The following is a 20,707-nucleotide window of genomic DNA, read 5'->3' as shown; positions in this document are numbered from 1 at the left end:
CTTTTGTTGGTAAATATAAATAATATCTATTTATACTCTTTATGTTCAAGAACTTATGTTCTTTATGTTCTTTATGTTCAAGAACCCTTTTTGTAACATAAAAAAAAAGATACTTCATTTTATAATAATAAATAAATGCAACTTTCATTGATACCTTCCTGGCCGCCCCAAGAAAACCATCACTCCTCAATTTCTGAGATTGGGCCGGCACAGTCCATTTTCCAGCCACTGTATGACGTTCATAGAATTGTAGTGCTGGAAGACACCCCAAGGGCCACCTAGTCTAGCCCCATGTAATTCCCAAATCTCAACTAAAGCATCTATGACAGATGGCCATCCAAACTCTGCTTAAAAACCTCCACTGAAGGAGGGTTCACCACCTCTTGTGGGAATCTGTTCTACTTTCAAACAGCTCTTACTGTCAGAAAGTTCTTCCCGATGTTTAGTCAGAATCTCCTTTCTTGTAACTTAAATCCATTTGTTCAAGTGGGAGAAATCAAGCCTGCTCCATCTTCCATGTGGCAGCCCCTTACATATCTCCTCTCAGTCTCTCCTTTTCCAGACTAAATATACCCAGCTCCTTCAATGGCTCCTCATAAGTCTTGGTTTACGTTGTCTTATGCAGAGTCAGACTACTGGTTTTTCTAGCTGTATTCTGACAAGCAGTGGCTTCCCAAGGTCTCCTGCACAAGCCTTTCCCATCATCATGTACCTGGCCATTTAGGTATTCAAAACGAGAGCTACCTGGACAGTAAGCTGTATGTCCCCCACATCAGTCTTCCCTTGTCTTGCCCTGTAGTAGAGACTGTTAAGTTAGTGTTATTGTGTTAGCCCAGGATATTTTGCTGCATGAAGCTGAGTCCAAATGGTGCCTCTCCTATTAGGGCTAACACTTTGCAAAGTCTTGCTGCACCATTCAGTCACTGGTTCCTGCCTGCTTGCCACTACTGCCACAGTGCTGTCTGAGATAGGTTACTTCACCTTTCTGCATAACACGGCCTGCCCCTGAGCCTTCATGTTCTCCATCTCAAGAAATAAAAAATACCCCTCTCAGACTTTACTACCCATCAGGGTTTTTTGATAACAGATGTATTATATTTCAGCTATGCGTGTTTGAAGAAATGTAGCATCTTTGACAACTGTTAGTGAGGATGAAACATCTTTATATATAGATAATAACTGAGCAATGCTACAAGAGGGGGGAATTGTGTTTCCTGACAATTTTTGATGTGGATATGCAAGTGAAGTTCTAAAGAGCTCTTGTTTTCCATTGTGATTAGTCATCACACTTTCCTTTCTCATATAAATGCAGAGGTTGAGCATTACTCATAGTACAGAAATTGGAACTGGTTTGACAGTAAATTCATCTCTCTCTCTCTCTATATATATATATTAACCAAAACTTTGTAGGTTTCTGGAAGCCATTAAATAGCATTGTCTGTATAAAAGAAAATGCATATTTAGGAGTGAGGGTAGAAGAAAATAAATCCAAATTTCTGTAAATCTTATTTATTTATCCCCTGCATTTCCAAAGTGGCAAACGATACATAGGCCTAGTTTGCATGACCCGGTATGTCTCCTTTTACATAATGGGGCCACAGAGATGTGCAGGCTCCTGGAAGGGAGCTCATAGAAACTTTGCTTCCCCCCCCCCCATCCTTTTTCTTTTTCATTTTTTATTATTATTTCACACACAAAAAAGAAATATAGAAATAAACAAATATCCATCTCCTCCTAGCAACTAAAAAAGAAAGAAAGGAAAAACAACAATAACAACACATTAAATAGTGCTCATAATACGTTTAACATAAAAGTGACTTTTTTCTATATAACTGAATTCCCTTCTACTCCTTACTTCTATTTCTCATCAATTATTCACTGCCATATTATAACAGGTTTTGGTTTTGATATTATTTATTCTATTGGTTTTCCATCAAACTTAAAACTCCTGCTGAAGTTATTCAAATGCTGCTACAGACTTCAAACTGTCATTACTATTTTTCAGATAAATTTTAAAAACTTCCCATTTTGAGATAAGTACTTCCTTTGATTTATTTTTTATTCTTTCTGATAAGTTATCTAATTCCGCATATTCGATCATTTTTTGAGTCCACTCTGATCTAGAAGGGACTTCCTCACTTTTCCAATTTGTCGCAATGAGTATTCTTGTTGCAACCGTAGCATAAGGAAAACATTCCTTTGCTTTTTTTAGGGATATCCGAATCTGTGATTCCCAGTAGGTAAGCCTCTGGTTTTTTGCTGAAAGATATTTTAAACATTTTTCCAATCCTTTTTCCACCTAGCCATGCTGAGACTGTAGCGAGTTGTCTGAACCAGGGTTTTTGGTTAATCTCTCTCCTAACCATGAGCTGCCATCAAGAAGAAACCATAGTTTGGCTTAATGTTTTGTGCAAATCAGGCCAATGTAAAATGTGTAATTATCTTTCTAACCCATTAGAGAACAAACATACTAAAACTCTTTAATCATAGGTGTATTTTTTCATGGAACTAGTTGTCAGCACTGAGAAATGCACATTAAATACTATTCTGGGTACTTCTACTGATTTTATGCTTTTTTAATCACATGTTCATCCTTCCTTTCCTCCAGAGGAGCTTTCAAGTGCCTCTTGTTTGTTCTCACATGTATGTAAACGTGACAGAGCGGCTCTTAAAGAGAGTCTGCAAACTTGTTGCAATATAATGTGACTCTTTCAGTAGAGAGCAATTGACTGTGTTCTCTGCTGTGGGAAAAGCTTCCATGTGCAAATCCTCTGGGGATGTGATGTTTCAGGTGACAGGAACTTTTTTAGATGCATCTAGATCAGATCTAAAATTGACATAAAATTTGCCTTCTTAAGAGACTTTATTGTGCCTTCCCATATTTAATTTGGAATCGCAGCTCAAACCTCACACTTTCTGAACTAGCACAAAAGTGCTTCTTAAGAGTTTAAGAAGGGACAGAGTGGTCATCTACTGCATTAAATTCATTGGCAATAGATTCAGGACTAAGAAAATACTTCTTCCCTTAACGCAATTCATTTACGTGGTTTCACTCAACAGTTTCTACACATTGCACCATCTTTTGCTTATAGTATTGATATGAGTTTGTAGATGCCATACACCCATAATCATGTTGTTGTTTAGTCGTTTAGTTGTGCCCGACTCTTAGTGACCCCATGGACCAGAGCACGCCAGGCACTTCTGTCTTCCACTGCCTCCCGCAGTTTGGTCAAACTCATGCTGGTAGCTTCAAGAACATTGTCCAACCATCTCGTCCTCTGTCGTCCCCTTCTCCTTGTGCCCTCCATCTTTCCTAATATCAGGGTCTTTTCCAGGGAGTCTTCTCTTCTCATGAGGTGGCCAAAGTATTGGAGCCTCAGCTTCAGGATCTGTCCTTCCAGTGAGCACTCAGGGCTGATTTCCTTAAGAATGGATAGGTTTGATATTCTTGCAGTCCATGGGACTCTCAAGAGTCTCCTCCGGCACCAACCCATAATCATAGCAAGCTAATCAAGCCAGGCTACCTTCCTGACGAGGTAACCGCCTGGGTGATGTGTCATTAAGAGAACAAAGAAAAGAGTCCTCTCTGCCAGATGACAAATGGGTGGGGCCCCTCATCCAGTGCTTAGACAGTTGGAAGGACAAAGCCTGAGTCTTTGAAGGGAGAGTTGGCTGTGATGTGACCTAGAGGAAAAAGAAGCAGGCTGGAAAGTCAAAAGAGAAAGTCATGGCTGATTTCTGCTGGCATCCAAGGCTGTGGGACCAAGAGCCTTTTGGGGTGTTGATGCTGTGAACCCCTCCTTCGTAGGTTCAGGTTATATACGTGTGTTTAAATAAACCTTGTATCAAAAAGGTCTCTGCTGTTCCTCATTCCAAAGGAACAGTCTCTGCTGTTCCTCATTCCAAAGGAAACACAGATCCTGGGTAAGCGCTTGAACCTCCTGGAATCTTGCACTGCTCAGAGATTGGGGTGGTGTGCAACAGTACGTTCTACCTTGGCTTTCCTCCTCTGGCTATTTTTGAAGATATGCAACAAACCACAACTAAGGCTAATGTGGCAAATGTTTCAACAGGTACTGCGATGGCTGCAGGAGTCCTGTTGGAAAATGAATTACCCTACTGTTCTCTGGTATCAAGCAGTGCATATCTTGCAACCATGAGTTCAGGTAAGTGGGCTTTTTTGGGGGAGGAGTTACTTTTAGTAAATTAAAATGTGGGATAAAACAATGAAAAAAACCCCAGGCTATTCTTGCAAATTGTGATGTTGAAAACCAGATATCGCCCAGCCCTAGTCCCACACCCACACATAATTTGGATTTGTATATAAGGAGCAACATTGGTCTTTCCCATAGATGTTCCTGTTTGTGTTTTCCCTGCTTTTAAATTTGTTGATTCTAATCTGCTGAACCTGTGGTTGTTTTTTTTTTAAAAAAAACCCTGCCCAAGAATTGTGTAAAAGTACGCAGTCAAGCAATTGTAAATTTGTTTCTGCAGTTTTCTGGTTTTGTGCAAGTTTAGAGATATAGATATTACCCAATGGAAGAGGTTCCCCCTGTTTCTCCTCCAGTACACTTCATAGGAGGGACTAGGGTGGAAAATCAGCAGCTGCCCCAGAAGCAGTGCTGGAATAATAGCAGAATGCAACAGAGGGAGGATATTGACAATGCAGGATAACAAATGACCATTGTCATGACTTGCAATTCTGATTCATCATTTTGGCAGAGTGCTTTTAAGGTCAGTGAATTAAGAAAACAAAAGTTGCAGAATATGATTAGGCCTTTTTTCTCATGTCCGAATCTCATGTCCCTAATTGTCCAAAAAATAATAATAAATTGATTGGAGACCTGGGATAAGAACTCTCTCCACCTTGCTACTACAGGGAGCTACTTTGGATAGCACTGTGATCACTATTTGCTGTTGATTCAGCAACATCATGCCAGGGTCTGGGCACCACTAAATATTACAATTAAATGTTTTACATTTTTTTTAAAATATGAGAGAGAGATTGTTTCGATTCTGTGGAGAAGTCTGTACCTTTTGGGTTTCTTCATTTCTTGTTTCACCTGATTTCTGTTCCTTCAAAAAGGATGGGCAGGGGGAGAAATGACATAAGTACGAGCTCCTGAGGATTGGGCACCAGTATGACTGCTCCAGGTTATGCATGACTTCCTACACATGGCTGCGCTGAGAGGGCCATTTGGGTTGGGGAATGTATAAACTGGGGTGTAGACAAAAAGGAAGTTGAAAGCTATGTGAACCAGTTGGCAAAGCTACAAGATTTCCAGTAACTCCATTTGTGATGTAGTCCAACACCTTTTAAAGTGAATTAAAAGACTTGTCCTGTTTTGCCATTAAATTATAGTTAAGAACCTCAGTTGGACTGAAAGAATATGAGTGACTTCTAGTGGTTTCTGGTGGAAATTTTAAGGTATATTCACAGAAATTCTCTGGTGGTGCAATGTGCTGTGACAGGCATGTACTTAAGAGTGCAGTCTGTTGTGTATCTGCTTATGCATTGGGAAGTCGCGGTGTAGAAATTCCTGCTGGAGACTAAGTAAGCAAATGAATAAATCCATTTTTGGATTGCTGACATATTCTTTGATGTAAAGTGCTCCCAGATATTGGCAGGACCGCTTTGGATTGCTTTGTTGTTGTTCATACTATGAGGAATTATTTTACCCCTCATCTGTTTCCTTCACCCTTCAAGTAGTATCTATACATTCTTTTACAGATCTCATAAAATAGCAGGATAATTTACTTTTTTAAGAGTAGTGTTGCTTTTTATTCCTGCTGATAAAATACTTTACAGATCTTAGTGTTTCTTTAGAAAGCTTTATTTCTACACTAGCATTAAAATTCAAAGGCATGATAGTTATTTTGCTGGGGAAATGAGTGTGTTATATAATTTCTCTCCAAGAAAAGGTTAATTCCCCTTTTCATCCTTTTACATAAGGCTCTCCACGTACTTCTGATTTTCATCTTCCAATCCGGCATGGGATGTTCGTTGACACCTTAGTCGTGATTTCTTGAATTGTATTAATTTCTGAGGTTTGTTTTTTTAAAGAAGAAGCCTCTTCTTGTCCAGGCTGTTGAGGTCTGTACTTCAAATTCCAGAAACCTTTCCTGTTCATCGTAAACTCTTTGGGAGTCCTGCTCCAGTTTGGAATGATCTGCTTCAAGTGATTCTAATCCTCATCGGCAGTGGAACAGTTTGTCCCACACAGAATCAATGTATATAGAATTCAGCTGCCAAAAGGGTAGCTGCCACTAGTGAGTTCATTGTTGGTTTCTATGGAGACAGAGCAGCCTATCCTGAACAGCTATTAGATCATACAGAAAGATGCATGTCTCTGTGCAAGTTCAGTACTGAGCAAGTCAGACTTCTCATTCAGTTTGACTTCCTACAGCATTTCTAAACTGCTCCAAGTAGTGGGTGACCATGCAAGGCTCACCCAGAAGACGCTTGACAGTGAATATTTTTAGCAACTTTTTTCAGGGCCGGAGACATTCCTCCTCTGATCCTCTTCTCCGCATACTCCAAAGGCGACGGAGCTCTGTTGTAGAGGTCCTCTCGACTTCTACGCATAGAGTTATGGTGGCCATTTCCTCTGTAAGCCCCGAGGAACTAAATGCTGCTTTCCATGAGAAAAAAAGTAAAGTATTGGCAATTTCCTTTATATAAACTGGACTTGGGTTTTATGGCAATGTGTCTAATCTTGTTCTCATAACTAATCATAGATGAAGTTCTTGACTCTTTACTTATCAGTTTATACCATCATAAAAGCTTAATGTTATTTTTCATGGAATTTTAGTTGAGAAAAAAGCATTTGCTGCTTCTAGATAATGACTGACAATTACTTTATTCAGGAGCTGCTACATACAAAGACCCTTGAGAGGGAAACGTTAAGACAGAAGCCAGTTTTCAGTAAATGTTTTAATGATCCTGACTGCTTTGCCTGCTTTGAAATATATACTGCATACATTTGTTTTTATATGATTCACAAAAGTTGTATGATGAAAGATTTTACTTGGTCTTGCCTTTTGTGTTGCAGGAAGGTCTAGGCGTCCGACTGCGAAATACACAAAAGTTGGAGAACGTCTTCGCCATGTCATTCCTGGTCATATGCAGTGTTCTATGGCATGCGGTGGTCGTGCTTGCAAATATGAAAATCCAACTCGGTGGAGTGACCAAGAACAGGCTGTGAAAGGGCTTTACTCTTCCTGGTAATGTGAAGCAATTAGCTTCTACTAGATTTCTAAAAATGTTGCTTTTATATGTCAAAGGTTACCCAGAGTTACTTGTGAGCAAGTCACATTGAATTCCATTGAACCTCTGAGTAAACAAGTTTAGAATCGGGCTCCACAGTCAGTGAAAGAGAACTAGTTTTATATAGATTTAGATAGTTTATGTTTTAGATGTGCAGACCAGCTTAAATACAGTGCTAGTAATCATATTTTACATGAACTACATATGTGAAACGGGTAAGGTTCCTTTTGAATTCTGTGTCTTTGACTTATGCTCAAAATGTGTATGTTAAAATTCTGTTGGTAGCATTGGCTTTTGCTTTTTGTAGCATGGTTTTAATTTCAGAATTTCTTTACCACAAACCATATTTTAATTTAATTGAAATTTTAGAATTGAATAGTAAGGTTTAGATGTAATGATAGCATTCCCAAGCACTAGAGTGCTATTTTATAAAGCTGTTAAAAGAACATTTTAAAGAAATGTATAGTTATTTTGTGCATGGATATAGAAATAGAAATCTGAATATTCTGTGCTATCTACATTCTTATCACAGTATCTTGCACCATAATGTAATTTTGTTACATAACGTTTTTTAGCTAGAGATAATAGACATTAAATGGTTTAAAAGCACATAGTTATCTAAGGTGGCATGGTTTGCTATTAGAAAATTACAGCTGAACACCAGCTAGGAAGTATTTTAACCCATAACTGCTCACTTCTTCTCTTCCTGCTCCTTTCCAGGATAACAGATAACATTTTAGCCATGTCTCGACCATCAACAGAACTTATTGAAAAATATAATATTATCGAGCAGTTTCAAAGGTAAAAGAAATAGACTGGTAATGAATTATTGCAGTTCTTACAGCTGTAAAGCTGACCTATTATTTCTTTTCTGCGTTGGTTTGGAACTGTTCATAAAAATTCTGAAGTAAGAAGGAACGTTGGTGGGGATATTGATTGTGGAAAAGCATGCACAGCTCAATAATGTGCCTTCTTTTTCTTTGCCTAAGATGTGGCATAAAAACAGTAATTAACCTTCAGCGTCCTGGAGAACACGCTAGCTGCGGGAATCCACTGGAACAAGAGAGTGGTTTCACCTACCTTCCTGAAGCTTTCATGGAGGCGGGAAGTAAGTTTGCTCCTGCTGCTGTTCCTTGTTAATTATAAAGTGCGGTGCTTACAGGCTGTTTCTGCCACCTACTTCTTGGTGGCAGCTAGCTGAGAAATGTTTGCCAAAGAAAATAACTTGCACCTAATGAGAAAGTTGAAGAAATACACAGCTCCACTATGGAGCATTATAGATACGAAATCTCATAAACAGCCATAAAATAAGCAGCTGAGAATGGATAGCTGTGTTTAGTATCTGCAGCTGTGCATTTCGCACATTGGCAAGGCAATAGATTTGCATGTGGATTTTATTGCCTCCGCTGCAATCGAAAGACTTTCCCTTCCAACGAAAAGACACCGTTGCTCATTTCGGTAAGATTGACAGCTGCTAAGAAAGTGGGGATTCTGTTACTTCCCAAAACATTGTGTTACATATTGTGTGTGTGTGCGCGCGCGCACGCACACACACACAGCAAAATCCTTACTTGTTACAGGTTTGATATGCCATGTTTTGTGTGAAATGCCTTGACCAATTTGCAATGTGGCATTTGCAGTTCTCATAAGACGACATACTAAAATGGAGGAAGACAAATACAGGCTAAAAATTCTGAAAAGCTTTCTTAAAACAGATCCTAATATTTTTGTTGCAATATGAATACAATGAGCTATGTATGGTCTTTTGATAATAATGATGTTCTAAACTGTTTTTTCTAGTTTATTTTTATAACTTTGGATGGAAGGATTATGGTGTGGCTTCTCTCACTACTATCCTCGATATGGTAAAAGTGATGACTTTTGCCTTACAGGAAGGGAGAGTAGCAATTCATTGTCATGCAGGACTTGGCAGAACAGGTAAAAATGCTCAACTATAAATTCACTGAGAATGTATTGTTATAAAATGCAAAATATATAATTTAGATTCCTTGATTCCTTTGTAGATTCCTTGATACATTCATATAATGAAGTCTATTCTGATAGAAATGCTAGCACAACGCCTTCATTGTTTCAAAGGCTGCATGCATGCATTTTTCACAATTTTCTTCTCAGATGTGCCACACAACTCCCAAACTGGTCTTTGTGTTCAAAGGATTTGGCATGAGAGCTTTTGTAAAGGGAAAATCGGAGGTGGGGATAGCATTTCTAGAGGCACTTGCTATTTAAGAAGCTTTTGTGCCATATCCATGAAGTGCCTTTTCAACACCATCCCACTTTCCATGCTCATACTTAGAAAACCCTACTTAATTCTTTTCCAAAGTATCCCTCAAGCATAAGTGTATTCATCTAGCCCTTTTTGTAAAAAACCCAAAATGTGGTAACAGGAACAAGGCCACTCCTTCCTTCCCCTTATAGGCACCAATGCCTTGTAATTTTTGCAGATATTTTGCTTTATTATTGTTAAGAACTGCTTTCTCATTCCTCTAAATCAGGGGAAGCACTGCTAGAAAAGCTCAGTATGTGCCTTCCCTGACCTCCATTCATCCGCTAGTAAAGACCTATTGGTTTCCAAAACAATTTCCCAATTTTTTCATCTCCCGTTTTGGGTGATGATGTAATCCTTAAGTCAATTTGTTGCCGCCTACTCAGTGTAGATGTTTCAAGGTTGTTGGTTTCTAATAATTTTTTGTTCTGGAAGCTGTTCTATGTTTCTATAGCAAGTAAATGTGCAATTCTTTATATAAATAAACAAGTATGGTGCAGTGGGGGGGAAATAATCTGGAGGAGCTCCTACAAGGCAGAATTGATTTTCATAACTGGCGGCAGCTTCAGCTAGCCTGCTCTATTTAAGGAACATGAACCTGCATCCATACGCTCTGTGCTATTTTGATAATTTCATTTTTGTTTTCACCTAACAAATTTAACATTTCCTCCTTCTTTTTTGTCCTTTACTTACCTTCCAGGTGTTTTAATAGCTTGTTACTTGGTTTTTGCCACACGAATGACAGCAGACCAAGCAATCCTTTTTGTCAGGGCGAAAAGGCCTAACTCTATCCAAACCAGAGGACAGCTGTTGTGTGTACGGGAGTTTTCCCAGTTCTTGATTCCTCTCAGGAATGTTTTTGCATCCTGTGAACCCAAAGCACACGCCGTCACTCTTTCCCAGTACCTGATCCGGCAGCGGCATTTGCTTCACGGTTATGAGAGCAGGAACCTCAAGTATGTGCCAAAGCTTATTCACCTGGTTTGCAAATTGCTCTTGGACTTGGCTGAAAACCGGCACGTGATAGAGGAACTTGTGGACCTTCCAGACCTGTCTGCTGAGATTGAAGAGACTGTTTCTCAGCTAGCTTCCACGCAGCTTGATAAAGAGCTGACAAGGCAAGACAGTAGTGCTTCAGAGCCGTTTTCTCTCTCGGGAGCCAATCCTCTTCATCCCAATGAACATGAATGTGATCCTCTTTGGAAGAGGAGGAACGTTGATTGCCTTCAGCCTCTGGCTCGTGCAAAAAGGCGCCTGAGCTACAGCGACTCAGATTTGAGAAGAGCGGTGTTTGTCTGTGAGCAAGGAGAGACCCCCTGGTCGGTGCCTGTGCAAGTGCCACTCTGCAGCAAAACAAACCCGCCGAACAATTGCCAGACTCTCAAGGTTGATTTAACCCAAGAACTCTTAATCCGTAGTACATTTACTTTCTCGTGTCAGGACAGGACGCCTTTAGATGGAAAAGAAGCTAATTCTCCATTTTTCCATAAAAGCAGGTATCCCGGGGAAGTGCAGCGTAGCCAAACCTTTTCTTCGGGCCTTTCGAGTGATCGGAAGGAAGAGGAGGCGGAGGAAGACGAAGAAGAGCTAAAAGCACTAAACTATAATTGTGGCAGAAAAGCTAATAGCTATGGCAAAAAAATGTGGTCCTCTGAGGACTCGGACGCTTCGAAAGCAGAGCATGAGATCCGCAATATTCGGGATCTCTGTGAATCAATCCCCCATATTGTTGTGCAGTCAGAACTAACTCTGGAGGCACGAAGAACGTTGGCAGCCAAGGCCCTGGCAGATGTGAATGAGTTTATGGGATCAGAAGAAAAAGAGAAAAAAGTGGAGATGTGGCAGGTATTTTCATTTTGTAAATGTTGCACATGTGTCTAGTTCAGGAGAGCACCTCCAGGAAGGGGAGGGAGAGAGGCGGGAATCCTATAACATCTTTGCTTTCAGAGAGCATAAAGTCATACCAGTAAAGGCTATTCTTCCTACTGAAGCTTATGCTATCAAAAATATAAAGCTATATATAGAGAGCCAGTGTGGTGTAGAGGTTAAGAGTAGTGGACTCGTAATCTGGGGAACTGGGTTCGTATCTCCGCTCCTCCACATGCAGCTGCTGGGTGACCTTGGGCTAGTCACACTTCTCTGAAGTCTCTCAGCCCCACTCACTTCACAGAGTGTTTGTTGTGGGGCAGAAAGGGAAAAGGAGATTGTCAGCCGCTTTGAGACTCCTTCAGGTAGTGATAAAGCGGGATATCAAATCCAAACTCTTCTTCTATAAAGAGAACATACTCAGGGGTGCTTACTATGCCCTACTTCATGCCCTTCAACGATAAGACGCTGTAGCCACTAGCTTTGTTGTATTTGCTTAATCTAGGGACAAGCAGGTGTTCTTGTTGTACACATGCAATTAACGTGCAAAGCTGGGCTCTAGAACCAGACTTATGGCATCTGTAAAAAGACTACTGCTCCTCTTTCAGTTGCGGCAAAGTGAGTACTTCATCAAATTGGTGCACACTCCCCTTCAGTGCTCCTTCATAATACTTGAGCAGATATTTTGAGGAAGATGGGAATCAGCTCTTTACCAAAACACAGCCTGAAACCAAAATGGGCATGCAATTGCAAAAGGTTTTAAGCAGTGACAAACTCTTTGATTTTTGTATGAATGTGATGCAGTTTAAGGGCAAACTTCCTGCTTATGAGTCAACACAGGGTCCTAAACTCTCTGCTTACATTAAATCCTAAAACAAGAGCAAGGCATTTGTAAGAAAGACTGTGTTTGAAGCAGCAGGTGCTTTAACACATACCTCCCAGCCATTCCCTCCTTGCAGTTGTCCTGGGCAGCGAGGTAGGGATTGAAGGCCAGTCGTGGGCTCTTTGCATGGGGTACCCAAGAAGGTAGGGATGCGGGTGGCGCTGTGGTCTAAACCACTGAGCCTAGGGCTTGCCGATCAGAAAGTTGACGGTTCGAATCCCCGTGACAGGGTGAGCTCCTGTTGCTTGGTCCCAGCGCCTGCCAACCTAGCAGAAAGCATATCAAAGTTCAAGTAGATAAATAGGTACCACTCTGGCGGGAAGGTAAACGGTGTTTCCGTGCGCTGCTCTGGTTTCGCCAGATGTGGCTTAGTCATGCTGGCCACATGACCCAGAAAAACTGCGGACAAACGTCGGCTCCCTCAGCCAGTAAAGTGAGATGAGCGGCGCAACCCCAGAGTCGTTTGCAACTGGACTTAACTGTCAGGGGTCCTTTACCTTTATCTTTTACCCAAGAAGGTCAAGGGCACTGCGCCCTTGGTCTTACATGACTTGTCTCATCCAGGTCAAGGAAGCCTACTAAGAATGCATTGGTTGAAGGGGGCCCAGATCCTGGAGCTGGCACCACAAATACATCCAGGGGTGTTGAATCTGTTTGCTTCTAAACTGGACCCAGAAAGTGGAAGGCTTTGGGGAAACTAGTTTGACGGTCCCCAACAAATGCTCTCTGCCCCATATCCCCATTATCTTCTCTCTCTCTCTCTCTCTCTCTCTCACACACACACACACACAGAGAGAGAGAGACAGAGAGAGAGACAGAGACAGAGACTACATAAGCTGCCTGAAGGCATTATTTTCCATACAATTGTAAATGCTTGGAGAAAGAGAGCAGGTCTGCCTCTGCTGCTCCTGTCACATTCCCAACAACCCCCCCTCCCTGAAGACCATGGTCACATAGAGTGCTAAATCACAAATGGAACAAATGCTCTTCAGACATTTCGTCCCCCATGCATGTATGGCAGGCAGGGATTTGGGAATGGGACAAAATTGCCTTTCTTCCTTCCTCTGTGTGATTATACCAAAAGGGGTCTGTGTTTATAGAATTCTACCCTAACATTACTAAAGCAAAGACAATTTATAGAAAGTTGACAAGGATTTCTTTCTTCTTTATCTTTAGAAAGAACTGAATTCTCAGAATGGAGCCTGGGATAGGATATGCAGTGAGACAGATCCTTTTATCCTCAGTAGTTTGATGTGGTCCTGGATAGAGCAACTTAAAGAACCTCTTCTAACCAAAAATGATGTAGATGTGTTAGCAAAAAACAACGTAGACCCTCAAGAAGCACTTAAATTGTTAGACAAGGTAAGCATTTAATGTATTAAGGCAGTTATATACCACTTTTCAGGAAGACCTCACAAAGCATTTTGCATGAGATGACACAAATACGGCATACACATCTCCTTGCCTTTGGTTGCTTCCAGACGTCATGATTTATTTGCACATAGTTTGCAGGGAGTTTGTGATGTCAGCTATTTATTGAGAATTCATTCTAATTTGCTTGTTCAGAGGTTATACAATGTTGCATAAATGGTTACCCTATACTTCCCAGTGTATTTTCCTGTCACTTTCCTTATCACAAAAAGTACAGCGTAACAAATGTACATTCACTAAGGCCTCTTCTTTCATGGTACTTGTATCTGTCCCTACATTTCTGCATACCCTCTTTCATATTATCCCAATGTGGGTTCCTTGGCTATTTATCTTTTGCACGACCCTTAAGAGTAATGTTTGCATTTCGCCCCCTCCTGCGTATTTCTACACCACTATGAAAATATGTCCACCCTTCATTTTGCCTCCTATACCATGTCACTCTTTGCCTTTAAACATGTTCATGTTCTCCTTTTACTAATAGCTTTTACTTTCTTTTCTTGGTAACTTATAATGGCTGGGTGGGAGAGCCCTGTAAGTGCATGCTGTATTTCATATCACTTACCCTTTTTTTGCTACCGATCTAGAGGTTTTATAAAAACTATTTTTTGTCCAGTCTACTGGGTGGCAAATGTTAGGGGGGCAGTCTTTAAGAGAAATATTCTTTTCCATGTATGCTAGTCACTTGTGCTCAGAATTTGTAAATTTTTGATGGGAAACCTTTTTGTTTGTTGCATTTGAATGCATAATTCAAGTGGACATAATTTACTGAGTAGCCTATATTCAGGCTTAGAGATTAAGATCCTTAAAGGCACTAAGCACTTAAGAGAGTTTGGTGCCCCAATATATATCAAATTCAAATTATAAACCGCAGTAAACCATAAAATAAAATTTTATTTTTCAAAATGAAATGGAACCTACAGTAGGATGGAAAATAATGTTTAGTTTTCTATATTTGTATAAATAATGTTTGTTTTTGTTCAGATGGTAAATCTGGCAATGGGAATTTTCTTTGGTGCCCCCCTTCCCTTGATGCCCTAAGCATATGCTTATTTTGCTTTATGGTTAATCCGGCCCTGCCTGCATTTGCTATGAGTGAATACTGTTGATAAATGCCACTGACTTTAACAGGCTTAAAGGGGAGGAGCACCTGTGGCTCTGCAGATGTTCCTGGACTACAGTTTCCATCATCTCTGATCATTGGCCATGCTGGTTAGGGCTGATAGGTACTGGAATCCAGCATCCTCCAAAGGGCCACAGATTCCCAACCCTTTTATAGAGGACATTTTGTGCTTCTGCAGAAGAGGGCATTTCAGCAGGTGTAGTTTGCTCTTTCGCTAGTGGAAATCACAAAGGTGATTGTGAAGGAAAGAGTTCACTCTCTCTTTATAGAATCGTATAGCTTCAAGCATGCCAAATGCTGTTGGTTTGTGGTTGGTATCTCCTCCACGTTGATGTCTTTAAAATATTTCCTACCTAACAATGTCTTTCCGCTCCCCATCAGGGAAAATATCACACTATACTGTGCATTTTAAACTGCGTGGTACAATTGCAGACCATACCAATGTACGTGGAGGACCTTCTCCTTGATCGTGCCATTAAAGCGTTTACAAAGGCAAGTGGAATGTGAAATTGTGATCTTTTGTAACTCACAGACTAGCCTAGAACGCTGACCATAATTAACCTGATGGTAAACTATTTCAAACATGGCATTTCATGCAAAGAATCTGAACCAAATGTACTGTACGCTGGAACCAATTAATGCGTGGGTGCACACCTACAGAGGCCTATAGAATTCTGGTGTCAATCAGTGTCCACACGGAGCTTGCTTGCTTGCTAGGGGTGGGCACCACAAAACAAGATTTGTTTTGGACCTTGATCTGGCGATTTGGAAAGCAAACTGATTCAGCTCCAACTGCTTCAGAAGCCACCCACTTGGCCTCTGCTCCCAATTACAACCTTGCTTTGGGGGGGGGGGGGGATGAAGCTCTGTGTCTCCCTATGCTTTGAGAGATTGGTTCTTCAACACCTTAGGACATGTTTTCCACCGGATTTTGATGAACACCAGTTCGCTTATAGGAGAAATAGGTCAACAGATGATGCCATAGCCACAGCTTTTCACCTTGCAGCGAGTCATCTGGAGAGACCGGGGAATTATGTCAGAATGCTGTTTACAGTGGTACCTCGGGTTACATATGCTTCAGGTTACATACACTTCAGGTTACAGACTCCGCTAACCCAGAAATAGTGCTTCAGGTTAAGAACTTTGCTTCAGGATGAGAACAGAAATCATCCTCTGGCGGCACAGCAGCAGCGGGAGGCCCTATTAGCTAAAGTGGTGCTTCAGGTTAAGAACAGTTTCAGGTTAAGTACGGACCTCCAGAACGAATTAAGTACTTAACCTGTGTTACCACTGTACTGATTATAGTTCGGCTTTTAATACCATCCTTCCGGACATTCTTATTAAAAAGCTGATGGACCTGGACCTTTCCCCTACCATCTGTGATTGGATTAAAGACTTTCTGGGGGATCGCACACAAATAGTGAGGATTGGGCCTGTTACTTCTACCTCCCTGGGATGTGTACTCGTTGTATACATATGACTGTATTTCATCTGATCCATCCACTGCAATTGTTAAGTTTGCAGATGATACCACCATAATGGGTCTAATTACAGGTGGAGATGAATTAGGGTACGGGGGGAGGTTCAGAAAGTCTCCACATGGTGCCTAGAGAACACCTTGCACCTAATTTTTAATCTTTGTTGGAAGCCGCCCAGAGTGGCTGGGGAAACCCAGCCAGATAGGTGGGGTACAAATAATAAATTATTATTATTATTAAATATCAGCAAGACAAAGGAGATGGTGTTGGACTTTCAGAGGAAAAGAGGGGAACTAGCTCCGTTGTATATCGGCGGGGGGGGGGGGGGGGGCTGTGTGGAGAGAGTCTCTTCCTTTAAATTCCTGGGAGTTTACCTTGAAGACCTCACTTGGAAAATCAATACAACCCAGGTCGTTAGGAAGGCCCAACAGAGACTCCATTTCCTCAGGGTCTTGCGAAAGAACAATGTCAAACAAAAATTGATGATCTGCTTTTACCAGGCCACAGTAGAAAGCGTCCTTTCATACTGCATTACAGTGTGGTATGCTGTTTTGACAGCCACAGTCCCTACAGAGGGTGGTGAACACAGCACATGATATCATGGGCTGTCACTGGAGTTTGCTAAATGACATCGCAGAAGGCCGCTGCCTCAGGAGAGTGAGGAAAATTCTTAGGGACGACTCACACCCTGGCCAGCACCACTTTAATCTTCTACCTTCGGGCAGGAGATACAGAAGTATAGTCAGCCGCACCAACAGGTTAAAGAACAGTTTTTATCCGTGGGCTGTTGGGCTGCTGAATGGAAAAAAATAGTGGTGCGATTGACTTCCGACAAGCACACAGAGCACGGACAAAACTGAGTGTATGTGGGGGGGGGGGCTCATTTAATTTCAGTGTACACAGGTGGTATAGTGAAAATAAAGGTTATTTATTTATTTATTTATTTATTCATTCATTCATTCATTCATTCATTCACTCACTCACTCACTCACTCACTCACTATTATGGGAGCAGTCAGGGCGGGGGGGGGGGGGACAACCGCAGATGTAATAATTTACTTTTTGACAAAACTGCATCCATAGCAGTTCACAATAGATTTGAACAGCTAATTTTGCAAGCGCTGTTCTCTATTTAGCTCCTGCTACTCCATTTTATAAACTACATCTAATAGCCATTGTAGTTCAAGTGGTAAAGTTCAGATATTATTCTAGTACTAGGTAAAATGAGACACTCTGAATTTCTATATGCAGGATTCTATATGTAGGATTTATATTTCATTTTCTGTAGACACCATTGTGTTTTGAATTAGACAGTACTGTCTTCCGATAAAGCCTGATATGTATTTGGTATAATTTTATTAACTTTAAGTTTGCTTCCGGCAGGTGAGTTCTGATTCGGAAGGTGGCTTGGACATTTACAGCATTCTGAAGAATATTTTTAAACAGATATTGGAACACCAAAGACAATACTCCAGAGACCAAACAGAAACCCTCTTTTGATGTTTACATGCTAAGCTAGTTTTCTGCAGCTTTCCAAGACTTTCTTTCCTTTACCATCCATTGTTATATTTTGTATTCCTTGGTTCATGTTAACTAATAACGTTGGTTATTAAATAACCACAACTAATTCTATCTGGCTGTGTACATAAGTTAATATTTAATGAGTTGCCATTTTCTGTCTGTACTGTGGCATTTTGTATTTAATTTATTGATTTTAGAAAGTTTATCATTAATAAGCTATTTTTTTCACACTGAGCTATTGCCATAATTTCAGTGCCATGATACGCAATGGTTTATTCCGTTAAATGTTTGCATATTAACACTAAGTATACAAGATGAAGTTTACGACAATGGTATTACTTTTTATTTTGTGGTGAGTAAACATTGGCTTCTATTAATGACTGTTGTACAAATGTACAGCTTTTCCTCTGTAATGCCAAAACAAACATGTAGGGGGAAATAGAAACTTGACGTGTAGCGCCAAGATAGGCAATCAATTGCTCATAGATCCTTTTTAGAAAATGGAGAATTTTGACTTTATAACACCATATAAATTTATAATTCTCACATTTGTCGGGAAAACTGAAATGTGAGACCTGTATTATAGTGTCATGGGAATAAATAAAAAAGAAAGTTATTGTTTTAAAGTCTCTTCATTTCCTACATAGATTATTCACTGGGGAGGGGGTGAGTGTTGCTGGTGACTCTTAAGAAAAAAATTGTATGTTGTGAACATACAAATCAAATCAATCAATATATCCAGAGCCTTAAAACTGGAATATTCCAAAATATCATCTCATTCAGACCTTGTTAAGGCAGAATAAGATATGGACAGTTTTATCTGTCTTCCTAGGGTTAGATTGCTGCTTGAGATTTTGAGAAGTTCTGACACTTTTTCTTAATAGATATATTGTTTAACAGAAGATGGATATTAACATGGACTAAAAGTTTTAAATAATATATATATATATTATGAAACCAGCGGATGGAAAATCAGAAGTTTTCTTTTTGCATCTTTTTCTAATGTTTCTCTCTCTTGCTCTCTCCCTCTCCTTTTTATTGTCCCTTTCCGTTTTCTGTTTCCCGTCTTCGTTTCTCTTCTTTTTCTTTCTTTGGAGTCCAATATTTGGGGGGTGGTAGACGGTTGATGGAGGACCCTGGGGAAGAGACAGGAAAAGGTTGGTCTCCCAGTATGAGAAGCTGGGATGAGAAAGGAAAGATCCCAGGTGAGAGCTGGGAGGAGCTACTGTCCTCTGAGGGTAGTAAGGCCTAAGAATTACTTTTAAGAGAAGACTCTATTCTATTTATTCAATCCCCCTCCGGTTTTTTTGTAGTTGTAATTTGACTAGATTGTGGGGAGAAATGAATAGATTTTTTTTAAAAAAGGAGATCATTTTGAGAAGCTTTTAAAACTGCCACTTGTGTTTCCATGCTATTTTACTTGGGGGTGGGGGTGGGGGTTTCTGCAGCAGTGGAATTTGCTTACCATGAAAAATCATGTGAGAAGGGTCAGCAGGCAGAGATTAAAATGGAGAGAATATTATCAGGCCTGGTGTGTTCTTATGTACCTAAATTTACCAATCAGGGACTCAAGAGCTCAAGCACAACTGTCCTATTTGGCTGATGAAATAGCAAACAGACCCTATGGCTATGATATCCATTGCTATGATATCCATCCAGAGCAATCACTAGTGGTGAGGTGGGATTCAGTAGTCTTTGCTTGCTGTGGGTCAGAATAAGTCAATTAACTGAAGCAGTCAATTACCTCATAATCAAATTGTATTTTTTCAACTCTTGGCTACAGTGTGTGATTCTATGCCTTGCTAGACAGGTGTGGGGGCAGGAGATAGATTGAGTTATATCTTCCTCTGGCTGGGAGGAAATGCATATCTTCAATTCACCACTATCATTATCATCATCATCATCAGGACTTCAAAGCAAACATCAATTGTAAGTTTCTCTGCTGGAAATAATTCTAGTGAGAAAAACAAACCCTGTGTTGCAATACAGAATAATCTGCTAATGGCTAATAAATATAGTAAATGTGTTATTATTAGTAGTAGAATGTCATCCAAAATGAAATGAATTGCTGACGGGTAATTGCTGGTTAGCTACACTGGTTAGTGAGTTCTGATCCACAAGTATTACATTTATCTGTATGGATATTCTATCGAAAACTATTTGCTGATGAAGATTCATCTTCAAAACAGTTGATTCAATCCGGATATACTGTCTTGGACATTGAAAGGCGTCGTGGTGTTCCCCACCAGCAATTCATTTCATTGACTACTTGGTTATGGACTGATATATATATATATTATTTTGAAGTTGCTGAATTGTAAATTTTGGATGACATTCTACTACTAATAATAGCACATTTAGTATATTCATTAGCCACGTGTTGCGGCTGTAGTTGAGCAGGAAATAAATTTAGAACAGCAACTCCTGTCAGAAGCAATGTGGTAATGCTTTTACCAGACAAAAACAGCACTGAATCTAACCCTTCATCTGTCAGCAGGCCCACTGCTGCTTTGGAAAGAGAATGTACTGTGGGGGTCAGGTGGGATTGCTATCAGAAATTATTGTCAATGGCTCAAACCCAGTCAACGCAATGCTTTCATTGCTGACACAATAGCTCAGTGGCGTAGCCTGGGGGGTGCAGGGGGGGCAGCTGAACCGGGCGCAACATCTGGGGGTTAGGGGGTGCAAATCCACGGGTTAGGGGGCACAAATTACTTGCCTTGCCCCAGGTGCTGACAACCCACGCTACGCCACTGCAATAGCTTGCTTCATTTTTTCATAATTTCTCATAGCTATCCCACTTGACCCCACAATGTACCACTAAGATGTTAACAAGAAATTCATCTGACTTTACTGAG

The 20,707-nt window shown here is 40.5% G+C and overlaps 1 protein-coding gene across 5 annotated transcripts in view; it reads left to right on the top strand.

The window, feature by feature from the left end:
• PTPDC1 (protein tyrosine phosphatase domain containing 1) overlaps positions 1–18,478 on the top strand; it is a 32,005-nt gene extending 13,527 nt beyond the window's left edge. For 3 of the 5 annotated variants that reach the window (XM_083727032.1, XM_083727033.1, XM_083727030.1), the window contains 9 exons: positions 4,074–4,166; positions 7,053–7,224; positions 7,988–8,068; positions 8,257–8,375; positions 9,068–9,205; positions 10,252–11,396; positions 13,477–13,662; positions 15,233–15,343; positions 17,712–18,478. In XM_083727032.1, the coding sequence (XP_083583158.1) occupies positions 4,082–4,166; positions 7,053–7,224; positions 7,988–8,068; positions 8,257–8,375; positions 9,068–9,205; positions 10,252–11,396; positions 13,477–13,662; positions 15,233–15,343; positions 17,712–17,828 (2,154 nt within the window). In that variant the 5' untranslated portion in view covers positions 4,074–4,081 and the 3' untranslated portion in view covers positions 17,829–18,478. Of the gene's footprint in view, positions 1–4,073; positions 4,167–5,886; positions 6,654–7,052; positions 7,225–7,987; positions 8,069–8,256; positions 8,376–9,067; positions 9,206–10,251; positions 11,397–13,476; positions 13,663–15,232; positions 15,900–17,711 lie in introns of those variants that run through there. The other 2 variants (XM_083727029.1, XM_083727031.1) reach the window with 2 other exon arrangements.
• Positions 18,479–20,707: the final 2,229 nt, after the last annotated feature.

This window comes from Podarcis gaigeae (genome assembly GCF_964106915.1).
Source record: "Podarcis gaigeae genome assembly, chromosome: 2".
NCBI lineage: Eukaryota > Metazoa > Chordata > Lepidosauria > Squamata > Lacertidae > Podarcis > Podarcis gaigeae.
Note: the sequence above shows the minus strand (reverse complement) of the source record. Positions and strands in the feature narration are given on the sequence as shown.